The following is a 20,221-nucleotide window of genomic DNA, read 5'->3' as shown; positions in this document are numbered from 1 at the left end:
CGATAGATTGTATGTTGACTTGGATCAAGTGAGGTCATACACTCCTCAATACCTGGAGACTCAGATTCAATCGTAGCTTTTCTGAATTACGTATACCGTACTAGCTCAGAGACGAGCTAGTGAGGTGTCCATTTAATTTCGTGCCGTTTAATCATCAGCCGCAAATATTTCCATTTCCGAATTACGCCAATATCACATGATTCGTTCGACGGTCCAGCTCTCAATTCCATCTTGTAGATTCTCTCGATCCTCAAAAAATGGTTTGAATAGCTCCTGAATGATATCGTCCGGATGAACACCGCCCTCGAATTTTCCTGTTGCTGAGCCAATGACTGTTCCCCGCACCAAGGGCATGCCCACAAGAATGCTGTATCGTTCTGGAAGCCACTGGGCAAACAATCGGCTCACATTCTGAGAGGCAGATTTGGAGATAGAGAGTGCCGAAAAGAATGGCACCGGGTTCTTGTCAAGGAGACCACCCGTAACTAGGAAGACAGGATATTCCCCCTGGGCAACTCGATCAACCCGGGCATTTTGCGCAAACCATTGCCCCGCAACGAGTGTCCCAACAGCTGAGACCTTTAGGTCGGATTCCAAAGCCTCAGGGGTTAGATCCATTATGTTTATTTCGGAAACATGGGCGGCGTTTTAATTCAAAACGTCCAACTTGCACTGGAATTGCTCAACACACCAGTCGAGGGCAGTTTTCAAACTACTGGGATCACTTGTATCACCAGTCTTGTAGACTACTTTAGCGTCAGGATTTTTCTGTGCATTTTTGATTTCGGTCGCGATTTTTGAAAGAGGTTCTTCCGATCGAGAGATCAGGGCAATGTTCCACCCTAAGCTCGCCAGCCATAGGGCAAGAGAGCGCGACATGGATGGGCCAACGCCCACGATAGCGATGGAGCGGTTCTCACTAACTGCCATATTGGTTGATTCTTGGCAAACAAATAAAGTAGGAGCGTAGCATTCTCAAAAGGAGTTCTCAAGTCAACTTGCAAGATGTCATCACTGAGATGAGTAATCCTCGTATTGCGGACGATGCGGGACTTTATGGAAGGTTTATTATTGGTGAGGGATCAACTGGCTCTAACGGATTACTGGCTAGCGGAAATTTTTAATCTCCGCACTGATTTCAGGTGGTCCGGAGACTTTTCTCAGCCTCTCCAGCCGCATTTGTCCAATGATTTTTTTCAAACAATTTTGGCCATGTTCTATTTTGCAGAGGTCATTTCTGCCAATACTCGGCTCTAACATTATCAGGATTGATACAAATAGCGGAGGAACTTAAACCATCCATATGCTTGCTCCACAGCCGGATAATTGCCCTGGGTAGTGGAAATATTAATTGTAATCGACGGTTGTCAAACATTGAAATGGTAGCGGTGGAGATGGCAGACCAGAGAGATCGATGTGCAGAGTGGGGTTGCCTGTTTAGGTAATTTTTCTAGATCGAGAAATTCAATCTTCTTCATTCTTAGCACTGACCACTCATATGTTTATGTCCTCTATGATTCGTAGATCCATAATGGTTACTATCATTAGAATTCCAGTTGTGGATAATAGCCGAAAAATAAGGTACTCCTCCGGCATCGTAGTGTACCTACCATATGCCCGTGGACGCATACCAAGCTAAAGAAAAAGTGGCCTCAGCTTGATTTTCTATTACTAGGGCTTGATCTTACATACATATTTATTTTCTCAAGATGTATTTAATGCCAATATGCACATCTATTTACTCTGTTCCTGTTGAGCAGAATACTAAGTATCTTTGAAATTGTGCCTCTCTTCATATGGCAAGTGGGGGCGGTCCTTGAGCATGTATGGGCCTTATGGGGAAACACCTGAAAGAAGGAAAAAAACCAAATTTGATCGAGGCGAGCAATGGAAGGATCTACCACCACGCAGGCCTCAGATGTGAGGAAAATACATGTTACCAACCTTGGAAATGTTGCACTAGGTGTGGACACAAGTAGCTATATAATTCAAGATTCCCCCAGTTTATTCCACTTCATCACTCACCTCAACAGCCATAAGCACTTTATTCCGATCCATTAGTTCAATTCTCTATTTCCAAGATTACTTTCAAAAATGAAGTTCACAAGCTCCATCCTCCTTTCACTGCGCTCAGCGCCTCGTCTTTGCCAGTCATGATCACGATCACGATCACGATGATGACGATGACAACACTGTCACCGTGACAAAAACTGTTACAGTGACAAGAACCGATTACATTACCCGGAGCACCTTCAAGACTACTGCTTCCAGCAGCGCCTGGAGCACTACCACTAGCACGCTCTCCAGCGATGATTCCAGCCCCTACTGGCGACTCTGATGGATCTTGCATTGCCCGTGGGTTCAGACCATCGAAACAAACAGTCTCAACTATCCTCACTAATAATATGCTCTCGATAGACTACCACGCTTGCACTCCTAGCGATACTTGCTGCGACAACTTTCAATGTGTTGGCTACACCCAGTGGAACAGCGGTACTTGTGTCAACCGGTAGATCGGAAGATTGACCTTTGTTTGGAAATAGCGATGCATTATAGATTTCTTTCCTGTTCGTTGTCTTTTGGGTAACTCGACTCCAAGGTTGCTTTATTTGATATTTTTTGGATTTATAGAAACATTTTGATGCTCGCGCTCAATTCCCTTTGCTAGCTGCATTTCTAGGAGCTTCCTGGCATTCCAGTCAATAGCTCTTAAGTTAGATGAGTTTCAGTAGATACACCGTCGACGGTCAGTGTGAAACCTGGCGAAAGATTGTCATCACCAATAAGAGCCACAATAGAAGTCCGATCAACTCAATACATTCTTGAGAGAAGAAGATGGTACGGTAGAGCTAGGAAAATATGAAACGAGCAATGAAGCGAGTAATGTGGGCATTATCCGATTTTAAGAAAAGAGCATTTGGGGAATTTTGATGTTCATGCTGGTGCGATTTCTGGGTTCCCATCGACTACGTTCAAAATAGAAACCCATTGATAAGATTTGGTTTGTTTTGATAGTAGGTATGCATGGATTCAAACTTCGCATGTCATTTACATGATATTTTGATATTTAAGTTGAATTAGAGAGGCTAATGGTTGCCATTATCCATTTGATGACATCGAGAATCTCTGTTGACCGCTCCATATATATTCCCCGTAATCCAAGAGCATTTATTATATTGATTTTGGGAGATGCTAACAATCTTGGCATAAATATGAAAGTACGGTAAAGAATTGGCATAATAACTTTTTAAAAAAGAAATGGAAATACTTGGGGAAATCCCGGGGAGGTAAAAAATTTGGGGAAGAGGAGGGGAAAACGGGGAGCCTGCAACCCTTGGAAATTCCGTGCCCGGAAAGTCTAAAAACCCAATTTTATTTTTTTTAAGGGGAAATGAATCCTTTATAAGCTCCACTCATCGTAAAAAGGATTGGTAGCTCAGCGGGTAGAGCGATAGATTGCAATTACCTAGCGATCATCTATAGGTCCCGTGTTCGATCCACGGCCGTTCCTTTTCTTTTGTTTTTCTTCCGTCCTGGAAGCGAGAATGTGGGTGGTTGGACTACATTCTTATTATGACCCACTTTCGGTTCAGCCGAGCGGAAGAAGGATTCACCGATACACTAGTCACATGATGCTTTCTGTATCCCGTGGTAATATTACATTAATCTGTGATGTTTATGAAGTTCAACGCTCCAACTTCCTTGTAAGTGCATTATAGTGGTGGTCCATGAGAGTGAAACCAGCCTTTGAGACCGCTTAATATATAGTTTACCGCCTAATTGATACGCAGTATGCTGACTTCAACTCGTTGCTTATGTGCAGACACTGTTTCCATGAGATCGAATTAGGAAACGGGCATGCAAAACCGATTTCCCATAAATCTGGCGAGTTCGCCTACATTAACTAACAATTTTATGGAATGACCATACTAGTAATTTGGTAATTTTTGATATCCAGACCCAGTCGAATCCGCTGCTTTATGTATTCCCAGATATCGCTTCAATCAACGAGATTCCACATTCTCAACGTTAACAGTTCCGGGCTTCTCATGAGCTTCATGAACCTCCTGAACCTCACGAGCATTAGCAGCCTTCTGGTTTGCAAGGACTTCCTCGCCTTGCGCAACGTGGTTGGCGCCGCCGAACAATATGTCGATTTCTTCAAGAGGGACTTTCTTGGTCTCCGGCACCAAGAAAAAGACGAAGATGGCCAGCAAGAAATTGATACCCGCAAACAAGTAGAAAGCATAGAAGCCGTCATGCTCGAGAAAGATGGGGAAGAACTGCTGGAAGATCGTATTTGCCACATTCTGTGTCTGCGAAGCCATCCCCACGGCTTGCGCGCGGACGTTCATGGAGAAGATCTCGGAGGTCCAGATCCAGACGGTCGCGCCCCAAGAAGGCTTGTCTGAAAGAGTTGTGAGCTAATTGTTTTTCATGCAGCATATGGTGGCAGGGAACTCACAGAAGAAGATAAATAAGAACATGAGAAACACAATTGCGATGCCAACGGACTCGGATTTGGCTCCGTTTGGAAGGTTTGGCGTTTCGGTCTCGACGGCGGCGGCAATGATCATGCAGAGGCCCATCCCGATGCCTCCAAGGATCAAGAGGAACCGTCGTCCAAATCGGTCGATGAGCCACACAGCATTCAAAGTGAAGAGAATACCAAAGGTGGCATTCAGGGCGTTGATGAGTGCAATCTGGCTGTCGCTGGTAAACACCTTCTCATAGATCTTGGTCGAGTAAGTGTTGAGAGAGCCCTTGTCCAGTGATCTGTTGACCAGCATTGAGAACCAAGGCAAGATACATGCGCTTGCGAAGAGACCTGTCCTTCCACAAGGCGCTGTAGTTGCCTGAAATGGCTTCTTTCTCATACTCAATCGCCTCCCGGATTTGCATCAGTTCTCCCTCGACCTCCTCCTCGGTGTCTCGCACTCTTCGAAGTGCAGCACGTGCCTTCTCGATGTGGTTACCATTCTTGATGAACCTGAGTGTTGTCAGTGCTCTAGAGCCTTTTCTCACACAGTGGCTGGAGTGAGTGAACCTCACCAACGAGGGCTACCCGGAATAGTAGGTAGCAAGATGAGAATCAGAACGGGCACCAGAAGCTGGAAGATGATAACCAACTTCCAGTCCCATTGACCCAGTTTGGTAACATTCTTGGTGCAGGCGTAGTTGATCCAGAAGCAAATGAAAAGAGCCAACGGAGTAGAACATCTGCCAGAAAGTCATGATTTTGCCGCGAATCTCGGAGGGTGCCAGTTCACCAATGTAGATGGGGCCAGCCGCTGTGATGTTATTGGGTTAGTTCCTGTCATAGAAAACGATGGCCCCGAAGGGTAAGAGTAACAAACGTACTCAGTGCAATACCCTGGCCAATACCAATGATGGCACCGGCCAGCCAGGAAGCACCCCAGGTTGCCAGTGCGGCGAAAAGGTCTGCATGAATGTAGCAATGATGACAAAGGCACAACCAATCGCCATTCCAGACCTTGCGCCCAAGGAAATCGGCCGTTGGCCCTCCAAGGAAAAAACCACCAAAGATGGCACCGACTGTGTACGCTGTATTGATTGACCCGATGGTCGGCGCGCTGGGCTCGTTGAACCACGCCATCCAGTTATCCGAGCCTTGAACGGAATTGAAGACCGATGCATCGTAGCCGTACAACACCATGCAGGACGCTGCGACGAGCGAGATAAACCTATATCTTCTTGTCAAACGCGTCCGATGAAATAGCCCTAAAAGTATGTAATGGACGATGCACCATACCAGTTATAAGCCCTCTTGGAGGCTAATGCCTCCAATCATTTTGCCGACGGCGGAAGGGGGGGGGGGTTCGCTCCTAGATTTTGAAGAGACTAGAGGTAAGAGCTGCCAAAGAGTTCCCCGATATAACAGTCAACAGGATAACTTGGATGGTTACCGGTCTAACCACACACCAAGTCCGTAGAGATAATCTGGGGAAACGATCCACAGCTTGTGCGGGGAAGAGAAAGAGCGAGTGGAGTTCCCCAGATATATAATAATCCTGGGGCTTCACATGCTCCCTTGGGGGAGCCATAGGTCTCCATCGACCCAAGCAGAAAGCATCACGGCACTAGTCAGACCATGCTGGCGCAGAAAAGCCCCCGGACGTGCCAAGCTCACCGTGCATTTTGCTAAGGGGAGTCCTGTCCAATCCGGATCGCTGAGTGGTGGGGTATCCGGAGAGTCGCCACATATGGAAAGAGCCGCGATGCGCCCGGTCGACTGCTTATTGGCCTTGGACTCCCTGGAGCGCATAAAGCGAACCTGGGGTAACTGTAATCTGAGGTTCAAGGATATCTAGTCCTGCGGATACGTTGGTGTTGATTCCACGAATCAGAGGGGCTTCAATCCGGAGACTGGGAGAAAGTTGACTCCACCAATGGCAGGATTGCACAGAGCAAATTTCAGGTTGCGGGGAGAGATTGAGGGGGAGAAGAAGCAAAGGGAAGCGAGACTTGAGATAGGTTGAGTGACCATTCTTTTTTCCCCGGCCGGTAAGCATTCACCGGACCACAGCGGTTATAGCAAAAGTGCCTGCGGGCAGTGGTTCGAGAGGCACTTGGTGATGGGAAAGTAAGAAAGATCTCGGGTACATAAGTAAATCCATTATCACATGTAGCTTTTGGTGACTTGGTCAAGATTCAAATGATCGCGAGACCTTGGGACAGGCGACCTTATTCTCCCCGGATATCAAAGCCAACGTACATGACTGCAGATTCACGGAAATAACTCTTTGAAATACATATCTATGCTACATATATGTGGCATTCTTGTGAGATCCATTGATTGTAGACCTAGAACTTGAGCAAATCAGCTCTATGGATCGACTAGATTTGCAGACTCCTTTCACCAAAACCTATACCATACTTGTGACGACTGCACTCTTCCACACTCTGCTATTTTCAGCGTAGAACTCTGAACCTTGATTCTAGTACTGACGCAGATTATAGATCGGCCGCCAACAGTAAAAGGAAAGAGAAAAGAAAGGACAAGACGCCGCTAATGGTGTCTATCACGTGCTCTCGCGCCCCCCACGCGGTCCCACGCGACCTCGAAAAGGTCGAAAGTTCACGTCGAACCAGCTAGCAATGACCTTTCCTCTTTGACCAGGGGTACCTTGGAGAGCTTGACTCCTACGTCTGGAGATGCTTTATCTTCAACCAAAATCCGTCAACTAGCCTATTCTCAATCCATTGCCTTCATCCGCCATGCCCCGAAAGTCTCACAAGAAGCAAACGCGGCTCGCCTTTCGCCCCCGCGGCAGCGATTGCCGATGAGGACGCCAACACCGACGAACGCTTTCGTACACTGGCTTATGGTCACCCAAGTCTGGCCTCAGTGCGCCCAGAGAAGTCAGAGACAAGCAAGGCCGCAACTCCCAAGAAAAAGAAGCGATCTTCCAAATCACCCAAAGCGGGATAAATCTCCAGCGTCTCCCACAGAAGGAAAGCCCACCTGGTGCAGCAATGAAGGCCCACAAGATACCTGACAGACGAGAAGAGCATTTGTTGGGACATCAGTCCCCGCCATTACATGTGTCTCCGGACTAGCTAACAGCCGAGAAGCACAAGCTGTGCCACAAGACCTAAACGACTCATCATCCGACGACGAGATCATTGTGCCTAGCTCTCAGAGAAGAAACCGACGAGTGCCCCCGATGGAGACTCACCTATCCATGAGTCCCTCCTAAAACAGACAGCCTGAAGAAGAAAAGGAAATCTGCGACGGCCGTTGAATACGACCGAGCATGATGCCCCAAGCATCAGTGATTCTGTGGAGATACCTCGTCCACGGGGCACATTGAAGCGAAAGGCAGAGAGCTCTCCGATCGTGCTGAGTGATTCCGACGACTCGGAGGAGCCGGTGGTTTCATCGCCTGTTAAGCGACGGCGATGGGCTCCGGACCCAGAGTCACCCGGGACACCCCGCGACAGGCGCCAATCAAGACGAATTGGACATTGAGGAGGACGTGCGAGGATTTGCAGGACTCAGGTACAGCGTCAACATATTCCTTCCAGTATGATCAGACTAGCTAATATTCCCCCAAGTGGTCAAGAAGAACCGCACCCGGGGTCGCATCGCTGAATCGGCAAGGGACAAAAGGCTCAGGCATGTTGAAACTCTCCGTCGAAGACGTGCTGGCTTGAAAGCAGAGAGCGAGGCTGAGCCAGCACAAGACCCTAAGCGACGATGACAATGATAGTTCGCGCGAACAAATCGCCGAATTGCGGGACGAAGATGTGGACAGCGATGTTGAATCGGCCATCGCTAGCAACGAAGACCTCGACCGCTACGAGGATGACTTTGTGCTTGAAGATGATAGTGCGATGCTGGGCGTGCCTACTGAAGAGATTCCTCTGGAGTTTACACGGCACGCATATAAACAGCTAAAAGAATACTTCCGCGACGTGGTCGGGTGGATGGTCCATAACCGTCTTGACCCAGCCTTCCCACGTTCCGACGCCATGTATGAAATGGCATTCATGAAATTGGAAGACGAGGTCAAGGGCCGTGCTGGCTCCCAGCTAATCTCTTCCGTTTGGGGGACCCAAGTTCCGCTACTCCCTCCTGGCCCGGCCACACATGGAGATCACTGCGTTTCCCACGGATGCAAACCATCCGTGTGACGCGTGCAATCGGTCAGGGCATCCGGCATCTACTGACATGAAATTATATGGCAAACCCTATTCCCTCGAAACCCTTAGAGCCCCTCATCGACGACAGTGACGAGGACTCAGCCCGAACAGATTGGTGATTCCGACGCAGAAGATGGACAAGGGCCGGATCGTGACAGAGATGGCCGTGTCTTGCCGGATGAGAATATCCGCTTTTTTTTGGGAAGGTGCTTTTTAACACTACCAATCATTGGTCAATCTCGAGCTTACATTTCACCAGACATTGCAAGAACAAGGCCCAGCTGGCCCACACCCTCACCCACTGGCGCTTTCACCTCAATGAATGGGTCGTTGACTATCTCGATCGCATGGGCCACATGGCCGACGCCGAGAGTTCCTGCGCCGAAACAACCTGAGCCAGAAGCGTAAGACACGGAACGCAATCAAAGTCATTGACCGCATGGTCGCCGCTGGTGAAATCGACAAGCTCTGGCGCGATTTCCATATGAATCTCAAGGCTGCTCGGGAGCAAACGGTACGTGGTCTTTACCGAGATGCAAGACTTGTACAACTAATAGCTCCAACCTTATTAGTCTTTACTATGATGATCGACGTAGCATTTGTTGAAGGTAGTCTCGTTGCCTGCATCCACATCGATGAAAACCATAATTTTCCTTATTCCTGCTGTTTTCGCGGCACTTTGCTACCCCTTTTTACTAAATTTTTACCTGAATGGACTGCCATTCTTTACATATCAGATCCCTTATTATACAGGACCACATTATGATGGACAGGGAGGCGAATAACTGGCTGGTCTCCTAAAACCAGATCTCAACTTCTGCAGTTTGAGAGAAGGAACAAAAATCAAGCTCTTTTCATCAAGACCCCAAGATATTTACCTAGACTAAACGTGCATGCCTAATAGCGTGATCCGGACTGGGATCACCAGAGTTCATCACCTAGACATCACATATCACAATGACATAACAATGAAAACAAGGAACAAAAGAGTATAGGGAGGACATGGGTAAAGGGAAATAATGTGTGGTTGTACAAATACATGCATGCATGAGCTGCCGGAGCCAAAGATTCTGGAAAAAGACATCAAGGAAGCAAGGAAGAACCCGAAACAGGTGGCCAATGACCAAGAAGCAAACGACCCAGAAGGCCAACGAGCGATGTCAAAAGCGTATCCTTGAGGGTCGTGCTCGGAATTCGCCATACTCGCCGAGATGGCACGGGGTCCATAGAAGACCAATGGATCGGGCCGATGTTTACTCGACCCCTTTTATGCCAGTCTTCAACAGGTCATTCTGTTGAGTCGGATTTTGTATCGTCATTTGCGACCGATGTTCGAATCGCTCGGCTCTCGGCCAATTTCTCTGTTTCTCGAGGCAATATTAATTTACAGGGTGGGCTGGGCCCCCTGCTTCTCGGCTTCGCCGCCGGGGGTGAGCATCTGTGGGAGGAATCACGGTCAGCTAAACGGTTCAAGTTCGGATATCTTGAGAGAACATCTCGCTGGGTCACGCTGGTCATGATGCCATTAAGCCAGAAGGGGCTTTTAAGTCTCAACTTGGCGGAGAACACCTTGAGCAACCATTTTTTCGAGCGGGTCATCCACAGTGCGACCCCAACCACCCCATCCCGGTAGCTGTAAATACTCTGGCAAGAGGAAGTAAGGAAAAAGGAGAATCATACCTCATTGGCACCCTTAATCATGCCCTGCTCACGCTCCATCTGAATGTACTGCTCCTCCTCGGCATATGCCAGCGCCCACGGGACACCGATCAGGAAGGCACTGGTGCTAATAATCCACAGAGCCTTGCCACTGAAGGACAGACTGGCCTTGCTGAAGTTTGTGAGCGTGGAGACGGAGCTGGTGACGGTACGGCGGGCGGAGGGGGGAACAATGTCTTTCAAGGCGGAGAGACGGTCGTAGATGGATTCCTCCTCGACCTCATCATCGGACTCGTTGGAGATCTCTGATTCTAAATGATGATCCAAAAGGCACGATGTCAGACATGATTCCGATTCATTGATGGTTGATAATGGATATTCATTCTGGATTCTTGGGGTGATGTTCGACTACCGCGAATCTTGCCGGCTAGGCCTGGATCGGATAGGCAAGACACCATCGAGTCGCCAGTCTTCGTTTGGACAAAACAAATGCAATCTCGTTCATGACGCGATGCGACTCGCGAGACCCGGAGGCAGACAGAGCAGGGGCTGTCAAACACTTACCAGTGTCGGTGTAGTCCTTCCTCGTCATCGGACACCAGCAGAGCATCGTGCTTGCTGGGGGTGGGCTTGTCCGTGAAGTGCTCGTCCTCGACCTCGGTAAGCTTGACCATTTTGGTGGAGTTGGAGGGTAGGGAGTAGATGGGAGTTAATGGAGATGGAGAGTGATGATGATGGAGGAACGGAGCGCGAGTTCGGGCGCTCCGACTTTTTTGCCGGGCAAAAGCGGCGAGGAGCTTGGACCCGCCGGGACCCGAACAACACGACGTAATTCGATCTTGCGCTTCATCGCGGCAGTCACTATAGAGGAATCGGCAAGTGATCAGAGGCTCACTAGAAGACAGGTGTGAAGCTATTTTACAGAGTCGTGTTGGCCAAAATGTCTATCTAGAATACACATCTTCCTCCCAATGCACTCACTTCATCCCAACAGCCATACACCTCCGGTCTCTTTGGCTATTACGGAGACACCGCCATCCCAATACCGGAGCATCTCTGACCACACCCTTGAGATTCTATTTACCGGCGACCAAGTTTCCAGCGCGCAATGCGCTCTTGAATTTCCTCCCAAGGGGAAAGGACCGAAGCTTTGAATCCTTCCAGCTCACCCTCCTGCAGCACGACTGTCGGCTTGCCGGTTCCCTGGCCATGGTTCTGGACGTGGCCGCCAAAGACCTGACGCGCCACACGGCGCAGATCTTCAACGGTCAAAGCCTCGATCTGATCGCACATCTCCTTCACGCTCACCTTGCGGCCGTGAACCTGCACCTGGCGACCGAGATCCTCGAGTTCAACCATGCGAGACTCGAGGTTCATGAGCAGGGACGAGCGGAGCTGGTTCTTCGCACGGTTGACCTCCTGTGTTTGCAGAGCAGTGTAGCCAGTGTCCAGGGTCAGTGATTGCAGCTCACGGCACATCACTTCAAGCATCTCTGTCGTCCGGGTCGGGGCTGCACGAGGCGGAGATACCAAAGATACCGCTATCAGTGTAGCTGTGGTTGAAGGCAATGCAGCTCTCAACCCATCCGTGCTGGTTGAGGACATTGGTGTACAGTCGGGAGTACATGCCCTTACCGGGACCACCAGCGGAGAAAGGAACCGCCGCCACCCAGAAGGGTCTGGAGAGTAGCCAGGGCATAAATATCGGGCGAAGAGATGGGGAGTGCCTCGAAAGGCAAGGTGGATATGGCTTAGGCGAGGCAACATCGGGTTGGCGGGAGGCGGAATGGGAGGAAGAGCAATGAAACCGCCCGTGTAGTGGGCCGGCCGACGCAGATCCAATGTGGAGGGCTCGATGAGAGAGGGATCAAGGGGTTCGACGGCATTTGGCGAGGAATCGGTGAGTTTCTTAAGGAATGGTAGTTTCGACAGAAGCGACGAATGTGTTTTTTGAGAAGCGGCTGGGCTGCTCACGGTCGAGGAGGGCGTGAACTGAGGGACGGTGGGTACTTGACCCTCAGTAGCAGCACCGGGGGAGTCGGACAGAGTCGTATCAATTCCAGATCCCGACAAGACAGGTCCCTTGCTGGGAATATCGCGGCTTTTCATGTCGCCAAAGTATTGCTCGGTGAGCTTAACAGCCTCCGCATGCGGCACGCCGGCAAAAGCAACCACCATCCGGTCTGGGTTGAAAAAGACCTCGCGGTAACGCTCGACAACGGCCTTGTTGATCTCTCCCAGCCTCTCTTCGGGGCAGAGCAGAGGGTTTCCTAGCGTGTTACCCTGGTATGCAGTCATGTGGACCAGCTCCGGGCAGGATGAGCTCCGGCTTCGCCCAAATCTCGCCAATCTCGTACTCCGCTGTCGCCAGTTGGTCAAGAACTTCCTCCTCGGTGATGAGGGGATCCCGGATCGTCTCTGCCAGGAGACCGAGAGTAGTAGGCACCGCTGAGTTAAAGCTGGCGGACTGGTACATCAACGATTCTCGCGAGGAAGCGCATTGGATGTTGCCGCCCAGCGACTCTAGAACCTCCAACATCTCATCCCCTGAGCGTGCCTTGGTCGATTTGAAGGCCAACCGGTCCATGATATGACTGACTCCGCGCAGGCTAGCGTCTTCGTAACGAGATCCGGCATCGACGTAAACTCCGACACCCGCGAAGGGTCCCGGTAATGATTCGGTAGCGACGCGAACGCCATTCGGAAGAGTGGTAATTTGATCTAATTCCGCCGGGTCCTACATAAGACAGGAATTTTGGTTAGATACGTTCGTAAGATGGGAGAGATTCACGATGGGATACCTTGGCCGCGTCATTGAGAGTAGCAAAGCTTCTCGACACTGAGCGAGGAGCTCGCGCGAGCGGCTTTGCGGACTCGACAGCCCGCAATGCAGAGCGACGCATGTTTATTTTATTCTAGACACGCGTAGCGATCCTGGGATTCGAGAATGCGTGCTGAACTCGCTATCCAGGAAATCCGAGAGAGTCGGGAATCAGAACAACGGCGAAGATTCATTTCGGAGACCTGCGCCGATGTGCTTACTTAAGCGGTTGGGTGACCGACCTCAGTCGAGCCCGCTGGGAATTTCGACCAAATGGTGACTAGCTAGATCTTCTGGTCCGTTCTTATTCGTAATATTCTGCAAGTATGAGCCTATGGGAAGCTTTCGCATACAAGTGCACATGGGATGCGCTGTCCCCTAGATTGCTGACCAAGAACCAACAAAGGACTGCGCAGCTAAGCTAAGGGCAGAGAGCCACCCAGGGCACTACACTGCCATCAAGAAACACCTTTCGAGTATCGACTCTGTTTTCTGAAGGTCGTATACAAGTGAAACTTGACGGGGATGCCTGAGTGGCTAGGCAGCCCCAATTGTGCTCAGTGTAGATAGTTTCAGTCCGTAGTCCTTTCTTCCTCTCTTCTCCCTCGTCTGTCCCGCAATGAACATGATACTACCCACGAGGGGGGTTCTTGACCTCCGTCGGCTTGTAACCCCCTTAGGATCGCAAAATGAAACTATATTTCCATGCTTTCCATATACTTCAAATGATGGGTGAAGAAGAGGAAAAAGAGCAGATCGAACAACCTAGGATCATGACGATAGGTTTAAAAGAAAGAAATCGTCCATTTTCAACTTGAAATTACTCCTTCGTTCGTCTATCTGAAAAGTGCTTTCACGAGTGCTCAGAAGCCCAGTTGCGATACCAATCGAGACAAGAAGCATTAGCAACACTCGTACCGATCTTAATGTTGAGCCCACACAGGATCTGCTTGACTGCATTCTCCACTTTCTTGCCATTGGATGTCACCGGAATCTCTGGACAGGCATCGATAATTCCAGGAACATGACGGGGGCTGAGCTCCTTGCGAATGATAGCCTGGATACGAGCCGCAAGGTCGGATATGTTCGAAGGGCAACCAGGAACAAGCTTCACAAACAGGACGACAGTCTCATCAGAATCGACGCCTTCGCGCCGGCGGCCAACACACAAAGAATCTTCAACTTCATCGGCAAAGTGTTTGAGCAGCACGTTGTAAATCTCAGCACTGCCGAAACGGACACCGGATGGTTTGAGAACGCCGTCGCTGCGGCCCAACATGATCACACCGCCAGTTTGCGGGTTCAGGCGTACGAAGTCTCCGTGATGCCAGATTGATGGGCCGAACATGTCAAAGTAGCTCTTGCAATATTTCTCCAGACCTTCCGGGCCGGGAGGCCAGAACATGACTGGCTGTGCGGGGAACGGGGCTGTACAGACAAGATCTCCGGGTTCTCCGGAAGCACTGATATCTTTCCCGGCATAGTTGAACACCGAAACAGCCATTCCCAGAGAGCGACATTGAATCTCACCCTTGTAAACAGGCAGTACTGGGCACCCGGAGCAGAACAAAGACAAAATATCCGTTCCGCCAGTAATTGAACCCAACATGATGTCGGGGTGAATAGAGTTGTAGATATACTCAAATGTCGAGGGAGCCAGCGGGGAGCCGGTGCTGAAAATGGCCTTTAAAGTATTGAGAGAAACTGGCCGGTGCAAATGCTTGCGCGGGTTCAAGGCCGCTTGCTCCAGCATGGAGAGATACTTCGCCGAGGTACCAAAGTGAGTAATTTGCAGCTCCTCAATTAGTCGTGGCATCGCCATCTCCCCCTTTCCGCCTTCGGCATCAAATGGTCGAAATGGCGAACCATCGTACAAGATGATTGTAGCACCGCTCGCTAGTCCGGAAACAAGCCAGTGCCACATCATCCAGGTAACCGTTGTGAAGTAGAATAACCGATCACCAGGCCGGATCTCGCAGTGAAGCAAATGCTCCTTCTTGTGTTGCAGCAACGTACCCAAAGACCCATGCACGATAGGCTTCGGTGCTCCCGTTGTACCCGACGAGTAGAGAATATACACCGGGTGGTCAGGTCCCAAACTTGCAAATTCCAAAGGTGCGGCTTCATCACGAACGGCGGCCTGGAATTCAGCATAGGCGACTGCTTTCCCATTTTTTGGACGAACCTGATCAAAATCAAAGTCAAGAGGCTTGGCAGTTTCAAACACCACCAAGTACTGCAGGTGAGAGAGCTCCGAAACAATCTCACGCACCTTGGCGTGGGAGCCATGCGACTTTGCCGTTGTAGAGCGAAGCGCTGTCTGCAAAGAGGATTTTTGGTTCGATCTGCTTGAGACGCTCGAGGACTGCATGGACACCGGTATCAGGGGAGACACCCGTCCAGTAGGCGCCGATCGAAGGCTGCAGCCAGCATCGCCACGACAGCATTGGCATGGTTGCCGACAAAGCCCGCTACGCGATCGCCAGCCTGGAGACCAGCCTCCTTCAGGGCATTGGCAGATTTTCGCACGCGTTCTCGCAACTCCTTCCATGAGATGAACTCGCGGTCCGCTTCTGTGACCCCGATCACTGCAATAGCATTCTCATCTGGCGCATTGGCCGGGTACAGGAGATTCTCGGCAAAGTTCAGAGTGCTGCCTTGGAAGAATGGCGGACGTGGAAACATCACCTTGTCAGACTCGAGAACCTGGGCCAATCTATCAACATGCGCACCTCACCTCAGTCTGAAGATTAGGCAGACCTACTTGCTTGTACGGCTGGTGGGCCTTGATGTGTGTATAGTGCCAGATCTCCTCCCAGAACTGGGCTGGCTGCGAGACACTCCATTCCCACAGAGCATTATAATCGCTTAATGACTGACCGTACTTGTTGTTTACCTTGGTCATGAAGTCGTGGATCTGCGTTGTCTCGGGAGACGAAGGACGCCAGAGCTCCTTCGCCTCCGTAGTCACACTTTCGTCAATGTGCGGCATGGTCTGAGCGACCTAGTTCAATTGGCACTCCGACTTGCAATGCCGGCGCTGATCGCAGCAAAGTCCAAAAGGAGAAAAGAAGAAGAGCGAAGCAACGTGCGCCAGTGCAACCTATGGCAGGGGCGTCTAGAGTGACCGATGTATGGAACGGTGTCGCGGTTGAAGCAGTTTTGCCACGATTTTTGACGATAGCTGGGCGGTCGCTTGACGAAGGGCAAATTTGCAGATGTTGGGATGTCACTTGCACATGCAAGAGGCAAGTCACACAATGCAATTCACCCCAACAAGGGATCGCGGGGCGGAATAGAGGGCGGGTAGTTTGCCGCTGATTCCGCGGCTGCGGGTATATAGAGAGAGCAGTGGGGATGATATCAGGATCGCAATCAGGCTCGACTTGGGTCTAAATAAGAGCTCGTTCTCGTCTCGAATCGTCTCCACTTCACCTTATACCACGTCACTTTTCTTAGGCGCCATTCGGCTCCGAATGGAGATGCTATGCGGAATGCGGAAGTGACATGCGCTGCCTGAGGCCACCACATGGTCGCGACCTCGACCGTTCACAGCAGTTCATGTAGCATCTCGACGAGTCAGCGAGGTAACGAGACTCTGCTGGGTGGGGAAGAATCACTGTCGACATCATCGCCCAATTGATAACTAGTTAACTAGTTAACTAACCACTATAACTACATAACTGACTATACCCCAGCCGGAGAGGCGAGTCAGTAGGTAACGAATACTCGCACTTAGAACACCACGTCTCCAGGACATTTGGATGGCAAATATACTTAAACGCCACCACGGACCTCCGGACCGAAAGAGTACAGCTAGGGCGCTTCATCATTTGAGTGCAGGCGGGGGTGACATCCACGGTTATGCAGTCAGGGGCAGCTTAGCTTGCCGAAGGTGAGTGGGTAAAGGTGACGGCAACTACAGATGCAGATGCAGACGCAGACCTAGAGGTGCATCGGAATACACAGGCCATGCTCTATACGGACGGAAAATTTATGCAGAGCTCTGGTTCCAAGTTCCCAGTTCCCAGTTTCAGGTTGGACAGTGGGCCTCTTAGTAACTCGCAGTGGTAACGACTGTAACTGCGGAAAAGAAGGGAAAAGGAGAAAAGAGAAAAAAACGGCTCGGTGGGTGGTATTACAGCTGGTAAATAACACGTCCCGCTCCCTATTATCGAATCAAATTCCAGAATCGGCGTCCCAGCCATCTCCTCCCGCAGGATGGGGATTACCACTGTGACCATCGAGACCAGGCATTGATTACGAGGAATACACATGTTACCATATATTACCATAGATTACCAGGAGGCGGACTCGTGCATGATGATTCAACTAGGAACGCCGTTATTTACGCCCCTTCTCCTTCTTCCTCCTTCACCATCGCAAAACCTCCGTTGCTGAGGGATACCGGTGCTTCGCTTTTCCTTGGATTCTTGGGCTACCGGCCCCTTGTCCTTGACTCTGCCGCCCCATCTCACGTGTGCAAAGCCACAAGCCCGCAAAGCCTCACCGGAGGTCTTCGGATCCAACTGCGACGCCATCAGCCCCGAGTACGTCTGATCGTAGAATCCTTCGCTCCAAGGGTTCTTGTGCCTCTTTTCCCTTTTGCTTCTGGTGCACCTCTGTTGTCCAATCTGCCATTGACTTGCTCCGCACTTGTCCTCCTGAGGATTATCAACTGACATACCCGGCCGTGCCCTCCGCAGACCACCTCCGGTTGCTGTTAGCTTCGACATACTTGGGAAACTCGATAGAGGATACACCGCCAACCGCCAATCGTCTTGTTATCTCTTTTGGAGGTACTCTGTGTGAATCGTCGGTCCTGGACGCGTGAACAGATCAACGCGCTCCTCTCCCTCTCCGACGGTAAAATCCTGCCGAACCGTCCCGAACCCCCCGTTCGCCGCTTCCTCCTTGCGATGCCTCGTCGGTTCAGCAACAACTCCTCCAACGACACCTCTTCCAACTCCCCCTCCTTTTCGCCTTCCTCGGGTAAGGGCGGAATCGCCATCAAGGCGCCCTCGGTCAAGTCTCATCGCCTGGCCCAGCTCTTCTCGGTCTCGCCCAAGTCCAAGGCTGAGCCTCAGCCTGCACAGGCGACTCCCCCGTCGACCGGTGCAAATCCTAATACCTCATCTTCTCCGCCGATTAGCTCGGCATCACTGTCCTTACCGACGATCTCTTTTTCCACCGCCACGGCTGACAACCTCAACATGGACGAAATGCCGACCACGCTGTTCCAGCCCCCGTCCCCAGAGGAGGCTCGCCGACTGGCCAAGCAGCATGCTCAATTCGGTCCCATCGGTCATCCGAGCCATCGGTACTCCAGTCGACACCCTGGCGGTGTCTTCCCGGAGCCGGTGATGGACGAGCCGCCGTATTATTACTTGCTTACTACGTACATCAGCTACCTAATTCTAATTGCTTTTGGACACGTTCGTGATTTCTTTGGCAAGCGTTTCCGCGAAGAGAACTATCGGCACCTGAAGCCCCGCAACGGATACGGTGCGCTCAACAGCGATTTCGATAACTTCTATGTGCGCCGTCTCAAGCTGCGCATCAACGATTGCTTCGAGCGTCCCGTCACCGGCGTTCCCGGCCGGACCATCACCCTCATCGACCGTGCCACGGATGATCACAACCACCACTTCTACCTGACGGGTACTACCACGGATACGCTGAACCTGAGCTCCTACAACTATCTCGGATTCGCTCAGTCCGAAGGACCCTGTGCAGATATTGCAGAGGAATCAGTTCGGAAGTACGGCATTGCTACTCCTAGCACTCGCGCGGAGGCCGGTACGCAAGACCTCCATGTCGAAGTCGAGGATTTGGTTGCCAAGTTCGTGGGCAAAGAAGCGTCGATGGTGTTCTCCATGGGATTCGGCACCAACGCAACCATTTTCCCCGCTCTCGTTTCCAAGGGCTGCCTCATCATCTCTGATGAACTGAATCACGCGTCCATTCGTTTCGGTGCTCGTCTTTCCGGGGCCTCGATTGCCATGTTCAAGCACAATGACATGAGAGATCTGGAGATCAAGCTCCGTGAAGCCATCTCTCAAGGACAGCCCCGCACTCACCGACCCTGGAAGAAGATCTTGGTGGTCGTGGAAGGTCTTTACTCGATGGAAGGATCCATGTGTAACCTTCCCGGCCTTGTCGCGCTGAAGCAACGGTACAAGTTCCACCTCTTCGTTGACGAGGCTCATTCCATCGGGGCCATTGGTCCCATGGGCCGGGGTGTATGTGATTACTTCAGTATCGACACCGCGGAAGTGGACGTTTTGATGGGTACGCTTACCAAGTCCTTCGGTGCCAATGGTGGATACATCGCCGCAGACAAGGCCATGGTCGATAAACTCCGTGCCACCAACTCCGGTATCTTCTACGGAGAGTCTCCTGCTCCCGCTGTTCTTTCTCAGATTGCCTCCGCCCTTCGTATTATCAAGGGTGACCTCGTCCCTGGCCAAGGTGAGGAGCGGCTGCAACGATTGGCGTTCAACTCCCGATACCTCCGTCTCGGCCTGAAGCGTCTTGGCTTTATAGTATACGGCCACGACGACTCGCCGATCATTCCCGTTCTCCTCTTCAACCCAGCCAAGATGCCCGCTTTTTCACATGAGATGCTCCGGCGTAAGATCTCCGTGGTCGTCGTCGGGTATCCCGCCACACCTCTGGTCTCTTCGCGTGCTCGTTTCTGCGTTTCAGCCGCTCACACCAAGGAAGATCTTGACCGGGTTCTGTCTGCGTGCGACGAGATTGGCAACGTTCTGCAACTGAAGTTCTCTACTGGTATTGCGGGCGGCGCTCTGCCTGCCTCGGAAGAACCGGCTCCCCCGCCCGAGATGGAGAAGGAGTGGCACCGCAAGCGCACTGCTAACCTCATTCCTCCCCGGTGGCGCGTTGAGGATGTGATCCGACGCGGAGTCCAGGATGTCAAGTCTCCTCTGTACTAGATTGACTTTCCTCTCCATTATGTCATGCTACCTTGGAAACTTCATGCATTCTTGAGACTGAGTCATGCGGCCCGAGTCTTTTACGCCCACGAGCCCGGTTGGTGCTGGTCACGCCGTG

General features: G+C 51.0%; 10 protein-coding genes across 10 annotated transcripts; 3 read left to right on the top strand and 7 right to left on the bottom strand.

Annotated features, from left to right (window-relative positions):
* Positions 1–192: 192 nt before the first annotated feature.
* Positions 193–618, bottom strand: N7498_001566 (uncharacterized protein; the record flags this gene model as incomplete). The annotated part of the gene is made up of 1 exon (XM_058448629.1): positions 193–618. The coding sequence occupies one exon, from the start codon at positions 616–618 to the stop codon at positions 193–195; it is 426 nt and encodes a 141-aa protein (XP_058314040.1).
* A 30-nt stretch (positions 619–648) lies between these two features.
* Positions 649–930, bottom strand: N7498_001565 (NAD(P)-binding protein; the record flags this gene model as incomplete). The annotated part of the gene is made up of 1 exon (XM_058448628.1): positions 649–930. One exon carries the CDS (start codon positions 928–930, stop codon positions 649–651), a length of 282 nt encoding a protein of 93 aa, XP_058314039.1.
* Positions 931–4,004: 3,074 nt separating this feature from the next.
* On the bottom strand, positions 4,005–5,677 carry N7498_001564 (uncharacterized protein; the record flags this gene model as incomplete). The annotated part of the gene is made up of 6 exons (XM_058448627.1): positions 4,005–4,408; positions 4,466–4,776; positions 4,829–4,990; positions 5,053–5,162; positions 5,209–5,291; positions 5,362–5,677. 6 exons carry the CDS (start codon positions 5,675–5,677, stop codon positions 4,005–4,007), a joined length of 1,386 nt encoding a protein of 461 aa, XP_058314038.1.
* Positions 5,678–7,239: 1,562 nt separating this feature from the next.
* On the top strand, positions 7,240–7,721 carry N7498_001563 (uncharacterized protein; the record flags this gene model as incomplete). The annotated part of the gene is made up of 3 exons (XM_058448626.1): positions 7,240–7,250; positions 7,371–7,568; positions 7,589–7,721. 3 exons carry the CDS (start codon positions 7,240–7,242, stop codon positions 7,719–7,721), a joined length of 342 nt encoding a protein of 113 aa, XP_058314037.1.
* A 60-nt stretch (positions 7,722–7,781) lies between these two features.
* N7498_001562 (DUF4211 domain-containing protein) lies at positions 7,782–9,062 on the top strand (the record flags this gene model as incomplete). The annotated part of the gene is given in 6 exon segments (XM_058448625.1): positions 7,782–7,804; positions 7,943–8,048; positions 8,080–8,166; positions 8,185–8,652; positions 8,737–8,873; positions 8,927–9,062. 6 exon segments carry the CDS (start codon positions 7,782–7,784, stop codon positions 9,060–9,062), a joined length of 957 nt encoding a protein of 318 aa, XP_058314036.1.
* A 1,148-nt stretch (positions 9,063–10,210) lies between these two features.
* Positions 10,211–11,000, bottom strand: N7498_001561 (mitochondrial import receptor subunit TOM22; the record flags this gene model as incomplete). The annotated part of the gene is given in 4 exon segments (XM_058448624.1): positions 10,211–10,300; positions 10,348–10,637; positions 10,739–10,875; positions 10,891–11,000. The coding sequence occupies 4 exon segments, from the start codon at positions 10,998–11,000 to the stop codon at positions 10,211–10,213; spliced, it is 627 nt and encodes a 208-aa protein (XP_058314035.1).
* Positions 11,001–11,406: 406 nt separating this feature from the next.
* Positions 11,407–13,229, bottom strand: N7498_001560 (insulinase family protein; the record flags this gene model as incomplete). The annotated part of the gene is made up of 3 exons (XM_058448623.1): positions 11,407–12,596; positions 12,631–13,063; positions 13,128–13,229. 3 exons carry the CDS (start codon positions 13,227–13,229, stop codon positions 11,407–11,409), a joined length of 1,725 nt encoding a protein of 574 aa, XP_058314034.1.
* Positions 13,230–14,000: 771 nt separating this feature from the next.
* N7498_001559 (uncharacterized protein) lies at positions 14,001–16,139 on the bottom strand (the record flags this gene model as incomplete). Its single annotated transcript, XM_058448622.1, has 3 exons — positions 14,001–15,492; positions 15,543–15,853; positions 15,912–16,139. 3 exons carry the CDS (start codon positions 16,137–16,139, stop codon positions 14,001–14,003), a joined length of 2,031 nt encoding a protein of 676 aa, XP_058314033.1.
* A 1,514-nt stretch (positions 16,140–17,653) lies between these two features.
* On the bottom strand, positions 17,654–17,883 carry N7498_001558 (uncharacterized protein; the record flags this gene model as incomplete). The annotated part of the gene is made up of 2 exons (XM_058448621.1): positions 17,654–17,811; positions 17,835–17,883. 2 exons carry the CDS (start codon positions 17,881–17,883, stop codon positions 17,654–17,656), a joined length of 207 nt encoding a protein of 68 aa, XP_058314032.1.
* Positions 17,884–18,066: 183 nt separating this feature from the next.
* Positions 18,067–20,103, top strand: N7498_001557 (Pyridoxal phosphate-dependent transferase major region subdomain 2; the record flags this gene model as incomplete). Its single annotated transcript, XM_058448620.1, has 1 exon — positions 18,067–20,103. The coding sequence occupies one exon, from the start codon at positions 18,067–18,069 to the stop codon at positions 20,101–20,103; it is 2,037 nt and encodes a 678-aa protein (XP_058314031.1).
* Between the last annotated feature and the right edge of the window lie 118 nt (positions 20,104–20,221).

This window comes from Penicillium cinerascens (genome assembly GCF_028974065.1).
Source record: "Penicillium cinerascens strain IBT 15544 chromosome Unknown contig_16_segment0_segment0, whole genome shotgun sequence".
In the NCBI taxonomy this organism is placed as follows: domain Eukaryota; kingdom Fungi; phylum Ascomycota; class Eurotiomycetes; order Eurotiales; family Aspergillaceae; genus Penicillium; species Penicillium cinerascens.
Note: the sequence above shows the minus strand (reverse complement) of the source record. Positions and strands in the feature narration are given on the sequence as shown.